We start from the raw sequence: 19,068 nt of genomic DNA, 5'->3' as shown, positions 1-19,068 counted from the left end.
CAGCTGGATCCAGAAATGTTGAAAACCCCAATGCTTCTCTGTGTAGACCATCTCAGGGATGTAGTCATGGACCACAAGTAGTTGTTTGTTGATGCTCCATGGACGCTCACTAATGACTCTGTTCAATAAATCCCATTTTCCAAACTTGAAGATCATAATATTAGGATAAACTTCCACAATCCTGAGTTCATTAGATGAAATAAAAGGCCATGTGAAGCCTATCCATTTTTCGACAGTTTCAGTACGCATGCGACCTTCAATAATGACTTTGCCTATAACACTAGCTTCTCAGCTATTCTCCTTTTCAACACCTTCTGTAGCTTGTTCATAAATAAAAACTTCATTGGTATTACCTAGATCCAGCAAAGCTTGCTTGAACCTGTTTGCAAGATCTGTAACTGGTTCACTCTTATCACCATCCATAGTTGAGTTGTGATTGAGTATAAGGTTTGGAGAAAAAGTTGTATAAGAGAAGTTTGTGGAGAATAGAATGTTATATAGATTGATATTGAAAGAGTTATGAAATAGGATATTATCACATATTTTGAGATAATTTTCATTAAAACTGACTGAGCGAATATCTGCCTTAATATAGGTATTAGAACAACTGGCTATTGACTATCCTACCAGAAAAAGGAAACAATACTTTTGGTAACTGATTTGTTTGAATTTTAAGAAATTCAAAATTTATTGAAGGCGGGATTTGTGGTAAAGTTGACTCGGCGATTTGAAACGTGAAGCTATCTTCTTCAAACTCAAACTACTGATCTCATCACAAACAATCTTCTCAAACAAACGAATGATAACAAGCTCTGTAAACGCTTTAGTCACAATAAACAAAGGGCCAAACGCCATTAAAAACACTAGAAGTTGTAAACACGATTGGAAAAACAGATAAAGATTAGTGAATCATATTCATATTTAAACTCAGAGTAAAATTAAGCCAAAAAAGATAAGAAAGAAAAAGAAACAGAAATTTAGAGTAAAATAGAGATTAGTCAATAGGAGTAATCATGAGATTTGATGAAATAATGCAGTAAACAGACTGAAATCAAACGAAAAACAATTTTTTTTTAAACTGAGTTAACTCATTCGTGTCGCCGATTCGCAGAGAAGAGAGAGAACAAGGATTTCAATTAAGCTTGGAATCACCAAATTTTATTGCTATATTTTATGGTTTGTTATTACAAACCAAAGTAGAAAATACTGGTTTAGAGGATGTTTAGATAACAAAAACAGAAGTCAAAAAATCAGAATAGGCTAAGTGGATATATCACCTTTCCTGTAACGAATACAGTACTACTCTCTCCGTCTCTAAAAAATAGGCAGGTTTGTGTGTAAATTTACACACAAATTTGTCTATTATTTTGAAACGGAGGTAATAATTTGTAGCAATTCCTAAACCTCTAAAAACAACCACTATGAAACCTCCATCACTACCTATGCCTGAGCCTAGTTAGTAATTAAACCTCTAAAAACAACCACTATGAAACCTCCATCACTACCTATGCCTGAGCCTAGTTAGTAATTCAGCGAATGATTCGTGAACCATTCCGGATCAACCGAATTCGAATCATACGTACGAATTATTGAACACCGCACCTGGTTCGCGCATTATATGGGCATTTCGAATTATCAGCGAATAATTCGGAATCGCGTATAGTTTAGTCAGGTGACTAGGTACTGACTCGCCATGACTCGGCGAGTCGAACGGAATCACATATAGTTCGTCTGCATAGATCGGTCAGGTGACTAGGTACTGACTCGCCATGACTCGGCGATTCGAACTGTGTTGGGTCGTTGAGTCGAACTTTTCCTTATATTTTTAAGACTAATTAAAAAGATGTCTTTAGTGGGAGTTGAAACTCATGACCCTTAGGTTGCTATATAAGGCTCGAACCATTGAGCTATGTTGCTGCTTTTTGTATATTTTCAATGTATTATCTATATGACCTCAAAACTTGATTTAATCGTACTTTCATTCCACCATAATCTTGAAAATCTACTTTCTATTAATTTGATGTATGTCGACTTTTCATAGCCGAACTCATATCTCAAAAACGAATTATACACGTACGTATGCCGTTCCGAACTACTCCCGAATAATGAATCGTTGACCGAATCCGATCTCTCCGAATCTGTATAATTCCCGTACATATACCGTCCCGAATTCCCCTCCGTACCCCGAACTGCTAACCAGGTGCCTGCGCTCTTGGACCTGTATCAACAACTTGGTTCAGAGTCTTCAGACTAGGCAATCTTAGGTTTCTAGCCTTTGATTCCTATTAAAAAATAAGTTTGAATGAACGGTGAGATGTGATTCCTCACCCAGTTACCCTACCATATGTAACTTAAAACAATGAGTTAGCACACACAATAACTCCTTTCCTTGGCGGGACGAGCTATAAATTTTACAAACCTTCCTGAACACAACAAGGGTTTACCGCTTCAAAATTCTGGGTGAAAAACATTTCCCACCACCACCACCACCACCACAACCTCCTCCTCCTCCAATCCATGCTTACTGGGAGAGAAAGTCTAGTACGACTGATCGGAAAACGCCGCAAAATCCTCCCAGATCGTCAATCATTTCTTCTTGCACCTCCCGAGGTAATAACAATCTTTTAAAACCCTAATTTCATTTGTTAATCCGTCAATCAAAATCTTAATCTTCTGTTTTCATTTTCCTTTTTAGAGTTGTAAAGATGATATTAGAGATGGATTATCATCATCGTCGTCAACGAATGGAGCGGAAATTTGTGAATCCAGTAAGAAAATGGATGTTGTTGAGATGGGGAGATCAGATTCTTCTTATGTTACTTGTCCTGTTTGTGGAGTTTCCGTTCAAGGATCAGACCACGAATTGAATTCTCATTTAGGTAGGATTGATTTTCATTTGCTATAAAGGTTACTTTGGAGATTACAAGGTGTTTGATTAAATTACTGTTAAGGTTTATTCTTAATTGGGGTTTGCAGATGTTTGTTTAACGGGAGGAGGAACTAAAAGGAAGTTGAGACAACCTACTCTATTTCAGTTTAGTTTTAAAAGCTCAGTAACAAAACCGAAAGATCAGTTGGATGAATCGAATAATAACTTAAAGATAAATGATGATGTATTGTTACCAAAGGATGAGAAAGTTGAGGGAAATGCAATTACAAAATTTCCTGTGATTGAGGATAACAATGACGCTCAATGTGTGTCTCCATTGAATTCATTTGCTAAGTTAGAAACTCGCGAAGAGGTTAAGGTGGAAAATTTGTCTGGTGAAGATGAGAATCCATCAGGTGATGACATTATCGAGGAGAAATACGTGGATGTAACTCTGTCTGCTCCAAATGTGGTGGCTAAGCATGAAGTAGATAGATCTACTGATGATACTTCAGTGGCAATATTCCAAACTTACATTGTTGGTCGTAAATTTGGTGAGGAAGTTGATTTAAAGATAGGGGATACTGTCTCTTTTGCAAGAGACCAATATAATGTTAAGGATCCCAATGCAATAAAGGTACATTTAATTCTGAAAATGTGCTTTACATTTTTTTGGTTATTATGTTGTGAGGAATTTAGGGAATTATGTAATATCTAGTTACATGTCTCAGGTGCTATGTACAGATTCTGGATGTGAAAAAGTGGTTGGTTACATCCCTCGGGAGTTGGCTAGGTATCTATCTCCTCTAACTGAGAAGAACTGTTTGGTCTTTGAGGTATTGCTACTTTACAGAATCGTTTATTTAAACTTTAATCTCAAAACTTTTGAGTTCTCGTGAACTCATTTTTTGGTAATGCATGCAGGTTAGCATATCAGCTCTTCCAAAACGTCCTCTTGATATTGTTCCGATTCAGGTTGTATGTCAAAGAATGACTGGAGCTGGTAGGGTGGAATCCAATGATCATGGAAGTTCCGACTCTGTCTGGGAAGACATTCTTCATGTGGTTGAGTGTGCTAAAAACTTCATCCCTGGCCAGAGAAAGTACCAGCAGAATTTTCTTCTTTTGATTCAAGAAGTTATGAGGAGTCATCAGCACCTATTTATAGATGAAGAAAAACTTTACATAGGTACTTGGTATGGATGTGAGGTTTCAGTTCTCTGCATGCTTCAGCTTTTTTTTTTTTTTTTTTTTTTTTTTTTTTTTTGTTCATCTTTTACCTTGTAGCCAGTCAGTTGTGTGTTTTTTTTCCACAGAATCATTTAAATCACTCTCAGACGATAGTCAGAATCTCTTTGTTCGACTTTTTACTCGAAAAGGTTGCTTTCTTTCCATTCTGATTCATACTCATTCATGTAGCCGTCACTTGCTTATGGTGCAACTGTGCGATAGATTGGAGTGTTTAGTAATAATTAAGAATATGGTGCAAAAGATTTTATAAGTTACGAACATTGTGTTACTAATACTCTGATCTCTGTAATTTGTTAATAAAAAAGCACTTCTATTTATACATTTATCTGAATTGTTGACTTTAGAGGAGCGAGTTATGAGGATGTAGTGCAAACAATGTAACGTTATCCCTATCCTGTTTCTGATTTCAGGTCCTTGGTTTCGAATGTCTAATATTTCCTACCAAGAAGTAACGGATTCTCAACAGGCTGTTGAGGGACTCTGTGGTAAGTATGAGCACGATGGCTTTATCATCTTTGATATGCAGCTTGCTTGGAATTACATTTTATTCAGTCTAATTGTTTTTGCTATTGCAGCAAGGGGTTATATGTGTTCGTTAGAGTCCATGAACGAACCAAATGGGTCCGATATAAAGGAGGTTCTAGACGTGCTTACTGTTTCTGAGCTACGAGACATTTGTAGTTTGTCACACCCCAAGGTGTGTATATGTATTAGTGGTTTAACAATACTGTTTCTGGCCATTACATTTTTAAGCTTCTTTGATCATATTGTTCGTTTAGCCACAGCTTGGCATTCTTAACCTGGATCCTCATGCCCCCTTCCCTTGAGTGCTTTAGCATACAGATCATCTCTGTAATGTTGTGTGCAATAAGCATGGACCTCGTTTGTATATTCGACCGAGTTTTCAACAAAATAAATATTCTTTTTTCGTTAAGCAGTATTAACACGTCTTCTGGTTGAGACCAGCAACAAGGCTTTGGTCTCATCTTTCTCTTAATTCTATGTGGTATATTCGCTATTTGGAGCGTTATATGGACGGCTACTCCTAAATTTGGATCCTGCCGTAGTAAATCTCCTATATTGGTGGCTTCTGATGACTGCACAGTAACAGACATTCTTTGCGGACAGATACGAGTCAGACATTAGTTTACCATTTCTTAAAAATAGTATTTCTCTGTTAAGAATTAAGGCACATTTGTGTGATATGGCTGCTAAACCGTTATGATTCGAGTTTAATACAATGATGTGATACAAGTGATATCCTTATCAGGTGGATGATGATTTCTTTCTTTATCTTTGTTAAATCAAATCCTCAAGATAGATGTATTGTCCGCTCTAAGTGGACATATCTGCTATTTGGAGCATTACGGATGGCTACTCCTAACTTTGGATCCTTCCATAGTAAATCTCCTATATTGCTGGCTTCTGATGACTGCAAAGTAACAGACATTCTTTGCGGACAGATACGGGTCAAATATTGGTTTAACATTACTCCAAATTAGTATCTCTTTTATAAGATACATTTGTGCGATATAGCTGTTTCTGATGTGAGATAAATGACATCTTACGGAGGAGTTTAATGATATGTTTCTGCATCTTTTGATAAACCAAGTCACTATATGTACATGCACTGCTTGTCCCAGGTGGATTAGTCTTTTCGTGGTGCCATTGCCAGTCTTCATGTGTATGACATATTGATCATCTACTCTTTTACCGTTCGGGGAACATCAAATTGCCTTTGATTACTTTGGATTTTGCTAAGAATTCCGTTACATCTATGAGCATAATCTGCACTTCTTATTATGCAGCTCTTATTTGTTAAAGTTCCTCGGTAACACTTCTAAACTACACCTCATCTGTTCTGTTTCATTCTATGCTTCAGAAAGGCATTTATTCTAGCAGAAAGCAGGAATTGATTTCATTGCTGTCCGCTTCATATGATGATGGTAAATGGTATTGCATGGGATTGTTACAACTTTCTAAATCTTCCTTTTATCAGGTGTTGATTTGTTGGAGTTTAAATTCTTACAGCTTTTGTGGTTCCCCTTTTTATTGTCTGATGTAGCCTATCTCTTCCAAGCATGGTATTAGATCGAACAGGAAATTGTATTCGTGTTTCTTCAACTGCTGAGTCCCTTCTCTGGCGGGTTCAGGTTATTTTTTTGTTTCTTTCTTCTTTGTCTTGTTTTGATAAATTCAACATGGGTTTCTTTTCTAGCCTACCCAACTTGTTTGGGACTAAAGGCTTGGTTGTTGTTGTTGTTGTCTTTTTTTTTCTTATTGTTCAGCGTCAATTGTACCAAGCTCTTTTTTCCTTACTTTCCTACCTTCTTTCTTTCGACAGAGGCTTTTCTTCCTTAATGGGGAGCAGGATCTAAATGCTTTTTTAATGGTTGACTTGGGACTAGTCAAGTATCCAACTTATACCTGCATAGTTCACAATCAAATTTTCCCAAGTCGAGCTGACCTGCTTGCGTATGAAGAGGTGTTCATTCATATCTGTATGGAAATTGGAAAGTGACTCGCTTCTTATATTTAGTAAATTTAGTAACTCCGCTAGTATTTTTCCACAGGCCCTTGAAGTGGCACAAATAATGGATGAATCACTTGAAGAGGACGACCATGTCAAAGTGAAGAGCTGCATAGAGTTATCTGATGCTCGCATATCCAGTTCTAGAGAGGCTCCTCAGTCTTCTACCCCACCTACAATGACTTTTCATTCATCTTTTTCAGATTCATATATCTACTCAAAGGTGGTCACATTAGGCATTTCCTATCTTGAGCGTGAGCGCAGGTATGAAAATTCCCGACACCTTTTGTCATTGAGGCTTTGTTCTTTCTGTTGCAGCCACCTAATTATCTAGAGTATGATAAGTGAATTTAAACCCTGGACTCACTTAGCTTTGTACTTTTCCACTACTGTATGAACCACTTATTCTACTGTGGAGAAGTAGTGCTAACGGGAAACCTTTTTTTTGCTTCATTATTGGCTGGGAGAGTATATGGTGGAATATCCCAACTTTTTACCCTCCTAAAATCACGGCGGATATGTTAGTTCTATCTCAAAGTGAAATTGTTAAAAACAAACACAAAATGAGTATGGGGGAAATCGCCCAAGAGATGCCAAAGAATTATTTAATCTTCGACACTCATCATTACGGAATGTAGTTGAACGTGTTCTTGGAATACTGAAAAGGCGATTCACTATTTTGCAAGTACAACCTCAATATCCGTATGAATCACAAGTGAAAATTGTGCTAGCCTGTTGTATTATCCATAACCACATTCGTAGGGAATGTATAAATGATTTGTTTCTTGATTATGGAGGTGTTGTACCAGTACAAGAAACCGATCCTGAGGTACCGGAAGACAATAATGAAGGTGCTAGACTCGGGAGAAATAGAGAGCGAGATTTAGCTTCAGAACTTCGTACTTCAATTGCAAACGCAATGTGGAATAATTATCAACATCGTCGCCGTACCATCTAGTTTTTATCAAATTCTTGAGTTTTCATAATTCTGTTTTAAGATTTTTTTTATTTATTTTATCGGATTCTAATTTTGAAATTTTTATTAGATTTTTTTTATCGTTTTACTATTTTTGTTTTAAAATGTCGATGCTGGTTTATATATTGCATATTAAACTCTGGAGTTTGAAACAAACATCATTTATGTCAACCTACTACTGGATAGCGTGTCGAACAAACACAATTTGAGTTAATCCAGGACAGGATAGAATTTCAGACAAACATCACTTAAACTGACTAGTGTTAAGGTTATCATAAATTAAATTAAGTTAACCTATACTAGGATATGTTATCCTAGTTTCCTGGTTGCCAAACTCGCCCTTAGAAAAACCAATCCTAGATAGGAATTTCTTCGCGGCTAACACTGTCTATAGCTCCAATAAGAAGTATACTATCTTCACACCTCGACTATCCACAAGGTTTTTAATTGCTGTGTTTCTTTCTATTCCGAGGTACAAAAAGATCAGCGACTTATTTATGTCATGAAATTTGTTGGACTTTTCAGGTATGAAGATGCAATAAGGTTACTGAAGGGGCTATTAGATAGAATCGCATGCGGTAGCAGAAGAGGGTATTGGACACTGAGGCTATCAGTTGATTTGGAACACCTGGGTCGTCTGAATGAGAGCCTGTCAGTTGCTGAAGAAGGATTACTGGATCCATGGGTTCGTGCCGGTTCGAAGATGGCGTTACAAAGGCGAATATTGCGTTTAGGAAAACCACCAAGACGCTGGAAAACCCCTAGTTTTTCTGATTCTATCAATAGGACAATCAAGGAGGTGATTCCAGTTTTTCTTTTGAGATTCAGTTTTGCTGATTAAGTGAACCCTTGTAGGAAAGCGAGGTCTAGTCTAGTCCACTGCATTCTTAAGCTAATTTAATGTTTGTTATGATTTTACTGATCTTTAAGTAATTATATTTCTCTCATTGAATATCAATTAGGTACAAGTTCTGGGGAGACCTTTGAACTGTGATTTAGGGATGAAGAATAGGTTTTATGGTGAAGATGGAGAGCAGTGTGGCGTCGAAGAGCTTGCTCTGCAATATTATGCCAATGAAGGAGGTGGTTGGCATGGTGTACATACTGAGAGTGGCATTTGGATGACAATATTTGGGCTAATCATGTGGGATATCATCTTTGCAGATATACCAGATGTTTTCCACACCCGATTTCAGGTATGGAAGAGCTTTTACTTTTGAATACTCCCATCGAAGTACAATTTACCTTTTTTTCTCAGAAAAAAAAAAAAAAAAAAAAAAAGAGAAGAAGGAAAAGATTAACAATTTGCCTTGTAATGTGTCATAATGTTGTTATGATGTGTACCAATTTCACCCATGCGCCCTTGTGTTGAATTATTGATTGCATGCCTCTAGGTATGGATTTGTGTGGAATTACACGGTTTATGTTCGACCATTGGTACTGTTTGCCATACTTCTCTTCTCCAGTTCAAATGTCTTGAACCATGTTAATGTGGGGCAGCACAAAAAAAAGATAGCATTCTGATTCTTCGTGGATTATTATTCTTTTCGCAGACATCTCCGCTGGACTTTGATACAGATAACTTTTATATAGCACGAAAAAGTCTCATAGAATCTCATCTACATAACATTTATGAAGGCATGGCTGAAGAGATCCTCATTACCTCATGGGAATCACATATTGGAACAGCTTGTCGAGGTGTTAACTGGGACAGACATTCTTTATCTGATCTACGAGCTGCTGTTACATGTGTTGGTGGGCCTTGTCTAGCTTCACTATGTCGGCTCCTAGCACAAGATTATAGGAGCTGGTCAAGTGGAATGCCAGATTTATTCCTTTGGCGCTTCTCTGGAGATTACAAGGGTGAGGCGAAACTTGTTGAAGTGAAGGGCCCACGCGATCGGCTTTCTGAACAACAGAGGGCTTGGTTGCTTCTTCTGATGGACTGTGGCTTCAATGCTGAGGTGTGCAAAGTGAGCCCACCCGCCAAATCTGTGCAAGTCTGAAGCTGTTGTAACAAACCTTATATGGGAATTTGCTGGTTTGAGAAGGCACTTGTGCATTTCCATTTCTGAACCCGCCAGTCCTGGTGGGTGGTGAACAGAGTCATTTTCAGGCATGGTCAATCAATCAAATCTGCTGCAGAAGTTAACACGATTGCTTGAGCAAGGTTCTGCTATGCCATTGTTTATCTAAGCTTCGAAACACATGGAGCTGGAGATCTTTGCGTTGATGTATTCAAATGAAACAACGGCCTACAAAAATATTCTGAATGATGTAGCTTACCAAAGAGGATAAAAGAAAAATCATCCTTTGGACAGTTTTTATTTTCAAATGTAATCAGATTTACAGAAACAGATGCCTATGCTGTGGTTTGTAAAATCTCCATCGAGTTCTTAATTCAAGAACTTTTAAACATCTATGTATATTTATTCATACAGATTTATAAAATGTTCACAGCAGCAGGAGTTTTTTTCTTTTCTTTTTCTTGAAAACGACCATCTAGATTTCTCAGGGGCTTTTAAACATTCAGTACAGAAGTGGGAGGATCAGAACTGCCGGCCTCGCTTATAAAAAAACACATCTGCCTTTTCCCTTTGGTGTCTTGGCCTCTCTTTTTTGGGTGTTCGGTTTCAGCATACAACTCGGTTAGTAAGTCTTTTATGTTGAATAACTTTCTTATTTTGATGTCGAGAGATTTTGGATATCTAGAAAGTTTACGGGTGAGGATCGGTATCGTGAATTTGATTCTATTATTCTTACTGTGATTGTTAGGAGGTGTTTCGTGAATTTGTTTTAAAAAAAATTCACGCGTAGCCTAGCCTAGCGCCTAACACTAGATTAGATGTTGTTGGTGCATTGTCAACTAATATCTTATATAATTGTGCAGTGTTTCGTGAAGATAGAAGATAGTGAAGGTCAACCCCCCGTTGACGATAATCTGAAGAGCCAAGCTGCATCTTCTTCTGCAACCAGCCTAGCAGATTCGGAGGCTCAAGATATGGCTAACAAGAACATGGATGATGAGGCAACATGTCGAAAGAAACCTGATCCTTATGGTGAGATTTGGAAGAAACGGGCTCTGGACTTGATTATGGATGTTCGAGGTAATGTAGGAAATTATAATAAGGCGAGAGCATTTTTTTTTTTATTAATGTGGCTGGTTACTATGGGAATGCCAAAGACTCGGGGATTGGAGTTGTCATCCGTAACCGACAAGGTATCCCTATTGCTGCTTGTTCCTATTTGAAGCCAATAATGAGGAGAGGGTTTCACCATTCTTCCAAGAACTACGGGCAGTAAGCAAAAGTTTGGACATGGATGACAAAGTTAACCTCAAGTACATCCATATAATCTGCACATCTACGGATGTATCATACGCAATTACTAGTTGTGACCGTGGAGCACCTCTTGAAGATGGAAATCACAGGGTCCACGATCTTTCTCTGGAAATCATAGATAAGCTCCAGAAACGGAGAGATAAATATCAGGAAGAAGGCCGTCAAGAAAGTAACGTTCCTATGCAAGATATCTTGCCAGACTTAGAGAAAATGAAGTGGAGATGGGACCTGAAAAGTTGAGCCAGCATGAGGGTCTAATGGATGTGATCTTCAAAGATGCAACTGGGCTGTCAGATGTGATTATATACTACAGTGGAGATAAGTGACCTTGTGAGGCGAAGGGGAAGGGGCTCTTTTAGTACATGTTTGATTTGTTTTTGGAAGAACAACCATGGTAACAGAAACTCCTTAATTGTTGCTGTAGTTATTAACTAAACTCCTATTAATCTACTACTCCAACAAGGTAAAGTAAAGCCTAGATTAAATGTTAACATATTCTACTCTTATTTTCCTGTTTGGATGAATATCTTTCACTAGCAAGACATGCAAAACTCAATTCAAACATTACTTAAGACAGTTTGACGTTTCAGTTAGTCATATAAATTGTCTTTTCATTCTGAAAGTTTTCCAAGTGCTAGGGATTAATATCTCTTATGTTAGGCATAATCATTCCAACAAGGAAGCTAGAGAAAAGGCGGAAATAAGACTAGTGAAACTGGTGTTATATATAAGATCTTGATTGCGATTTAGTTGGTTTGAGTATTGTAACTCCTGCATTTCCATTAATGTCCTGTTCAATCTCAATTTGTATCTTGTAGCATTCTGCAGTTGCTTTTTTGTTTGTATATAATCTAAATTTCCTTTTCCTGTGTGTTTCTTCCTGTTACTGCCTTCTCCTTTTAGTGCATCTGCATCTATCTAATCCTGTTACTGCCGTATATCTGATTTTATTTGAGGTGTTTTATCTACCTGATTAAGCCCGTCTGGTGTCGACATTTTAATTTGATATTCCTTGGTCATTCAGAAAAGTGATTATTGTTTTTATTGTCAGTGATTGATTATTTGCTTCTTATACATCCTCTGCAAACAGTTTTTTCTAAGAGGATAAAACCAAAATCATCCAAAATCTCCATTGAGTTCTTAGTTCAAGAACTTTTGAATCACCCCATTCATCTCATTCTAAACCAGCTTTTTACTTCAATAAAGGGACCTGCCAGTACAAAACAAGACCGTAGACCAGACATGTCGCCATTGATCTCTTAGTCTTTCCTTCTCAACATTGCCAATAGTCAGTGCGCCTGCTCGGTTAATCTGGATAGCATTTGGGTTGTAAATTTCAGAAGCTAAATTTGATAGAACATTCACAACATATCCTATACGAGGCCGAGCGACATCTCCAGTCTGTAAACACTCAGCTGCAAGAAAAAGAGCTTGGTATAAGCCTTGCTCCGGATAATGGCCTTTCATTAGTGGATCAGCCACCGTTGTGAATTCATTGCCGCCCACTAATTCACGTTTTGCCTGCACCCTCACACCAAAAATATTAAAATTCAATCAGCTTCTGGTAATTTCTCAATCTGCATGTTTGTAAAAATTTACAAATCCAAAACTGTAGATGTCTGATTGTTGAGTGAGTTTAAAATCCATATAGTATTCAGGTGCATGGCGATAACAATGATGGCCGAAACACCTTTGATGGCTAGACTCGTCAGTTTCTGGAATCCGTTCTTTAAACCCGAGGAAGTCTGACAGCTTGGGGTGATATCCTTCGCATAAGAGAATGTTGGAAGGTTTAATATTTCCATGGATTACAGGAGGATCTGATTTATCATGCAAGCATTTAAGTCCTTTTGCTGCACCAGCTGCAATTTTCATCCTCGTATTCCAGTCCAGAAGCTTCTTACCATGCAAATGATCCTTCAAGGATCCCAACGGCATGAAGTCGTAGACAAGAAATATCTGGTCTTTGTCATGTGCATTAATGCAGTATTCAATCATTTCGGCTATGTTAGGATGGTCTAAGAGGCTGCACATACGAATTGTCGAAAACATTGTCTGCTCATCATTGTATCTGTAGATGTTACTTATGCTTGTCTCGCTAACTTGTCTAATTGCAACTACCTGTCCACTTCTCTTTAAGCAACCTCTGTATGATCGCCCGTATCCTCCTTCGCCCAAAAGGGATTCTGGTGCAAGATTCCTTGTGGCAGCTGCAAGTTCTTGAAACTTAAAGACTGTATGACCATTAGCATCACTGCGGGAGCTTCCACCAAATCTTAAATATCGAGATAATCTACGCAGACGCATCAAAAAAAGAATTCAGGATTATGTCAAAAATATGTGAGCCAACAAGAGCATAACAATCTGGGACTAGTTTCTACTTACCTTGATTTTTTGTTTGCCATATCCTGCTTTGTTCTAGAGATTGATCAGAAAAGAAATTGCTGGTTGCTGAGTTGAATATCAAAATCCTCCTCCACCTACAGCACTTAAAGCTCAAATGAAGCACAACCCCAAAAACTAAAGAATGATGCACTTATAAAGCTGAGGAGTGCCAGCCTTTTGAAAAGTGCAGGAAATTTCCTTCGAAAATTTTGCAGTTTTGCCAATTTTAGAACGTTGAAAGACCATGGACTGGTCTCCCGCGGTAATACTAGCTTGGGTATGTCTTTCAAGCTAAGCAATTTTTTTTTACTATTAAGTCAATTCCATTTTAAGCCACCATCATTCTTAGCAGAAGTTACTCTTTCTTGGTCCATAATTACATTGCAGGTCCAAACGCACTGCACACTCCATGCAGAACTGCTTGAAGTTGTTCAACTCCATATTTTCAAGAAAGAAATTCCCCTATCAAATTTGCCAGTACAACATCGCAAAAGTATTAATTTAAAGTATCATTAATGCATTATCAGTACAACAACATTGCAGGAGGACTGAACATATCATGTCTGCATTATCAGTACAACAGCATTGCAGAAGGGCATAGCTTTGGAATATCAATTTCAATCTCATTTTCTGCATTGCCAAGGTAACAGCTTCAGATAATGTTGCAAGGTTGCATGCAGTAGTAGAATAAACACCATAAGAATGCAATCAGATAGCTATCATCTCTCTGATTAATAATTACTATCACGTGCTCCAGCGACCAATATCTCCGCAAAAAGTTGATTCGCACCCATCCCGATTATGACAGGCTGACCTGACAAGACGTAATAACCTGTTGCTTAGTAGTTTCATATCCTCTTGCATGATTGTTTCCTGCAAGACACTGCAGACAGATGTTGTGCGAGAGAATCATTCATGATCGTATCAGTTGTTTTAAGCTTGATTCTCGTCAAAAATGTCAAAATCTTTCCCTGATTCAAAAATATTGTGATATGACAAATATGCGTATCATTCAAGATTTTCCTCTACTCCTTAGTCGCCTGATGGTTGATACTCCGTTTACACTGCGCAAACTACGCTTTACCTGAGACCTTGTAACTACTGGTTTGCTCTGAGAAAAAATCAACAATTACTTAGCTCATAACATTACTCGGACATATCACATATGCGATTTCTAACTAAAATCAGTTATTAAACAAGTATCTTTTAGTCGTATGAAGAAGCTGGAGGAGGTTATAATTTAGTATTGGAATTCAAAGACCTCAAGATTAATGACCCAACACTTCTTTCTAAATTACATGCTTAAGCGGGTATTAACTAAAGAATTGTCGATCGATCAACTAATTACAAAAGGGAGTTGGCTTTGCCACACTTAAGCATCCTCATTCAGTAACTACTAAAATCTTTTTGGATCAAGTTCAAAAATAAATAAATTAATATTGTCCTAAATACACGTAAGTATTTGGATTTGTAAATTTCGTAAATTTGATGAGAAAAAGTTTACACTGTCAATCTATAAACAATGGTACACATAAAATAATAGGATGTGTGATCTAAGTATTGCTAGTGTTTAAGTGGAGATAAGGAAACCTAGAAGTGGACTGGAGCTTTGAATTATTCTAACTTAAATCAGTAGCAAAATGCATGTGCTGATGTTGCGCTATCATGTAAAAAAGTTACCGCACTGACATTCTAGACTTCTTGTTTCTTTATTGAATGAAATTTTAAGAAAGTAAAAACATATGGAACTCAACCCCAAAAATGCTTTTTAAGTAAGATCATAACAAATAGAGTATCAGAGATTAGTTTCTGAAATAATACCTTGCTGTCATTTTTTATAGGAGTATTCACTTCTACTGTTGATGGTTGGGGTTTACGATGTTTAAGCTTGACCTCAAGTGTAGGCTTTTTCTCAACAACATTAATGTCATCCTCAGCAGTATTGTTATTCTTTCTATCCTGCCTTATCTTCTGAAGCCTCTCAGCTGACCTTGTTTCTAGTATATAATTTATAGCAGTAGTTTCCTTGATTCCATCAACTTCATCTTCATCTTTTATTCTACTTGACATACGTCGATAAATTACGCGTTGATCAATGGCCCAAGTCGACCCATTAATCTTGTCTCGTTCCTCCAAAGTGTCAGGCTTTGCATCTGCAACAACATCAGCCACCAGCCGCATTTTAGCTTTCCTCTTCCGTTTATTCCGTTTGGAATTCAACCTCTTGGAGCAGGAAGCCGCTGCTTCAAGACACTGCTCATCCATTTCTTCACTGAACTTCCGGTTTGAATTTGAAGTACTGTTTACATTACTATTAACTTCAATTGTTTCTTCTTCGTGATTGAAACCTACACAGTTATTTTGTAAGGAACCGATATCAGAGTTCTCGTCTTCATTGGACCCTGGATTTAAATTTGAAGTGCTTGCATTACCATTAACTTCAATTATTTCTTCTTCACAGTCGACACCTACAAAGTTTATTGCACCAGTATCGGATTTGTTGTCCTTGACATGATTAGAGTTCCCTTCTTCATTGGACCTTGGATTTGAATCTGAAGTGCCTACATTTCCATTAGCTTCAACTATTTCTTTACAGTCATTACCTACACAGGTTACTGCACCAGTATCAGATTTGTCATCCCTGATACAATCAAAGTTTTCGTCTCTGTTGGACTTCAAATTTGAACTCGAAGTACCACAGACAACACCATTAACTTTAAAAATATCTTTTCTGCGGTCACTCGAAGTAGCACATACAACATCACTTGCTTCAAAAATATCTTTTCCGCGGTCGAGACCTACACGGTTTTTCTGTACTGAACCCATACCAAATTTCATATCCTTGACACAACTAGAGTTCTCTTCAATGTTGGACCTTTGATTTGAATCTGAAGGGCTTACATTTCCACTAACCTCACTTATTTCTTTGCAGTCTTGCCCTACACAGGTTATTGCACCAGTATCCAACTTGTCATCCTTGATACAATCAGAATTTTCGTCTCTCTTGGGCTTCAGATTTGAATTTGAAGTAGCACTTACAACACCATTAACTTCAAAAATATCTTCTCTGCGGTCGAGACCTACACAGGTTTTCTGAATTGAACCAATATCAGATTCCATATCCTTGGCATAACTAGAGTTCTCTTCTACGTTGGACCTTGGATTTGAATTCGAAGTGCTTTCATTACCATTAACTCCAATCATTTCTTTGCAGTCGAAACCTACACATGTTACTGCACCAGTATCAGGTTTGTCACCCTTGACGCAACCAGAGTTTTCTTCTTCATTGGACTTCAGATTTGAATTCGACGTAGCACTTACATCACCATTAACTTTAACTAGCTCTTCTCTGCAGTTGAGACCTACACAGTGTTTTCGTATGGAACCATTATCAGATTTCATATTGACATCACAAGAGTTCTCTTCGATGTTGGACATTGGATTTGAATTCGAAGTGCTTATTACATTATCATTTTCTTCAAGAATTTCTTCTTCGCGGTCGTGACCCTCACAGATATTTTGTACTGGAGCAATATCACATTTCACATCCTTCACACAAATAAAATTCTCTTCTTGTCCATTGGAATTTAACCTCTTGGAGCAGGATGCCTCGGCTGTAATACCCTGCTCATCCATTTCTTCGTTGGAATTTGTATTCAAAGTGCTTATGTTACAATTAACTTGAACAATTTCCTTTCCGCGGTCGACACCCGTACATTCTTTTAGTACCGAACCAATATCAGACTTCTTTTCTTTTCTGTACAGTAAGTTCTTCACAGATTTATGAGAGTCAAACGGAGGGAGCACCTTAGAGACCCCATGTATCATACAAGTTTGCAAATATTTCTCAGGAAATGGCCAGTTACGAGAGATATTCTTATCCCGGGCTGCAAGAACATAATCTCTGCAATAACAGAGTTAACAAATTACTCTTCAATGGTTCCCTTATAGCATCAACTGATACATGAAAGTATTTAACACGAAATGCCGGAAATATTGCCAGAAAAGGCATAGAAAATAACCCATTATATCTTACTAACTCAAAACTCTTATTGACAGAGTAGGCTAAATTAAACATATTTGGTATAAGAGTAACAAAACATATGAACAGAGCTTACAAATTCATAGAACGGTGATAATAATGTAATTTAAAGATTGTTATGTGCTCAAGTACCAGGTTAGGGATAAAACCCACCATAAAATGACAACTGGGTAATCTTATGCAAAATATAACTTAAAGTGATCATTTGAAGGACTGTGCTAAACTGAAGAATGATAAGGTTCTGAATCAACCGAAGAATTGAAATGCACATACTTAGCTTAGGTCAGTGACAAAAGCCAATGATACCCAAAAAGACTAGTCCATCAAATAGACCTGATAATGACTCAAGGAAGTAATAAAATAAAATAAAAATAGAACAAGCTTGCGAAGGCCTGACTGCATATCTTCAACAATATAGCATGTAATTCTACTATTTCAATTTCGTACACAACAAAATCAGCAACGTTTCACATCGTATATATGAAAAAATTTAAAAGATAATCTTTTCTAGCAGATTACCCCAACAAATAAACTACTACAATGAAAGTTCTACATGTGATAAGCATTCTTTTAAATTTCTACTGCATTTATTACCGATATAGATTCAAACAATCGGAGTATCGATGTGCAAACACTACACCACAAAGACATAAAACTATCGGTTACATGATTCAAAGAACGATACACTATTTGTGCAACTAACACCATTGCAAGGACAGCCTACAACATGCACCACTACTTCGATACCCTACACAAGAAAAGAAACCACACTTTCCAGATATGGCATTCCAAGCGAAAGGCGATGGCCTAGCCTACTCACACAGGTGCAATGCACTACAAAACCAAGAACAAGTGTCCACAGAAAAAAATTCCCTCAACGCCTTGGCAGTCAACATCATCAATCTAGCACGACTATTACTGTGATACCGTACACAACAACTGAATCAACCACATCTCACATCGTAAGAAAAACCTCAATTAGGTCTAACAAATCAAATTTTGAAGTACAAAAGAAAATATAGTTTTCTATTCCAATGAACTACAAGCATCAAATTTCTACATGTGAGAAAACCATAAATCTTAATAAAAGTCAAATGCATGAAGTCCATACCTTATTGAGAAGAAGGGCTCATTAACTGGGAGTGCTGGTACTGGAACATCATTTTCTGAAGAACCCATTTCCTTGCAGATTTTTTCAAACCATTGGGGATACAAAGTAGTTGACAAAATGAATGAAAACCCAACAGAACATACTTGATTTTGTTACTTTGTTGACTTGGTTTAAAGCAAATTACGATCAAATCAGCTCAAAAACTTCATAAAATCATGAAATTCGTAGCACTAGTAATACCAAAACCTCATCAAAGAATCAGAGAAATGAAGAATCTGAAGTGGGTGTGTTAAATAAATAAAACCCCAGGTTGGAAAGAATGTAATGGTATTGGAAGAATGAAAAATTAATTTGTGGGGGTTTAGAGGGTTAATTTTTCAGTGGAAAATGAAGAAAACGAGAGGTTTTGGGACACACAGAGAAGTGCGTAGGATAATTGTTAACGCATATACAGCGTAAGCTAGAAGTGAAGGGATTTAGAAAAAAAAAAGTAAAATAAATGAATATCTTTTAAATTACTGAAGTGACTGTTGTGGGTAGGATAGGTGATAGGTCCAACAGTG

At 37.3% G+C, this 19,068-nt stretch overlaps 3 protein-coding genes across 3 annotated transcripts; 1 reads left to right on the top strand and 2 right to left on the bottom strand.

Moving 5' to 3' along the window:
- Window positions 1-2,455: 2,455 nt before the first annotated feature.
- LOC113283967 (fanconi-associated nuclease 1 homolog) lies at window positions 2,456-10,105 on the top strand. Its single transcript, XM_026533344.1, has 15 exons — window positions 2,456-2,610; window positions 2,696-2,879; window positions 2,977-3,506; window positions 3,601-3,705; window positions 3,794-4,058; window positions 4,186-4,248; window positions 4,531-4,605; window positions 4,696-4,817; window positions 6,003-6,073; window positions 6,186-6,273; window positions 6,465-6,605; window positions 6,694-6,914; window positions 8,152-8,425; window positions 8,589-8,822; window positions 9,180-10,105. Exons 1-15 carry the CDS (start codon window positions 2,518-2,520, stop codon window positions 9,630-9,632), a joined length of 2,919 nt encoding a protein of 972 aa, XP_026389129.1. The 5' UTR covers window positions 2,456-2,517; the 3' UTR covers window positions 9,633-10,105.
- A 2,059-nt stretch (window positions 10,106-12,164) lies between these two features.
- Window positions 12,165-13,372, bottom strand: LOC113280332 (receptor-like cytoplasmic kinase 185). The gene is made up of 3 exons (XM_026528975.1): window positions 13,353-13,372; window positions 12,567-13,260; window positions 12,165-12,488 (listed from the first exon to the last, which is right to left on the bottom strand). The coding sequence occupies exons 1-3, from the start codon at window positions 13,370-13,372 to the stop codon at window positions 12,165-12,167; spliced, it is 1,038 nt and encodes a 345-aa protein (XP_026384760.1).
- A 440-nt stretch (window positions 13,373-13,812) lies between these two features.
- On the bottom strand, window positions 13,813-18,848 carry LOC113283966. The gene is made up of 3 exons (XM_026533342.1): window positions 18,506-18,848; window positions 15,174-17,256; window positions 13,813-14,463 (listed from the first exon to the last, which is right to left on the bottom strand). Exons 1-3 carry the CDS (start codon window positions 18,571-18,573, stop codon window positions 14,365-14,367), a joined length of 2,250 nt encoding a protein of 749 aa, XP_026389127.1. The 5' UTR covers window positions 18,574-18,848; the 3' UTR covers window positions 13,813-14,364.
- Window positions 18,849-19,068: the final 220 nt, after the last annotated feature.

Source organism: Papaver somniferum, chromosome 5 (assembly GCF_003573695.1).
Source record: "Papaver somniferum cultivar HN1 chromosome 5, ASM357369v1, whole genome shotgun sequence".
Taxonomy (NCBI): Eukaryota; Viridiplantae; Streptophyta; class Magnoliopsida; order Ranunculales; family Papaveraceae; genus Papaver; species Papaver somniferum.
The sequence above is the reverse complement of the archived record's forward strand: the minus strand, read 5'-3'. Positions and strand labels throughout refer to the sequence as shown.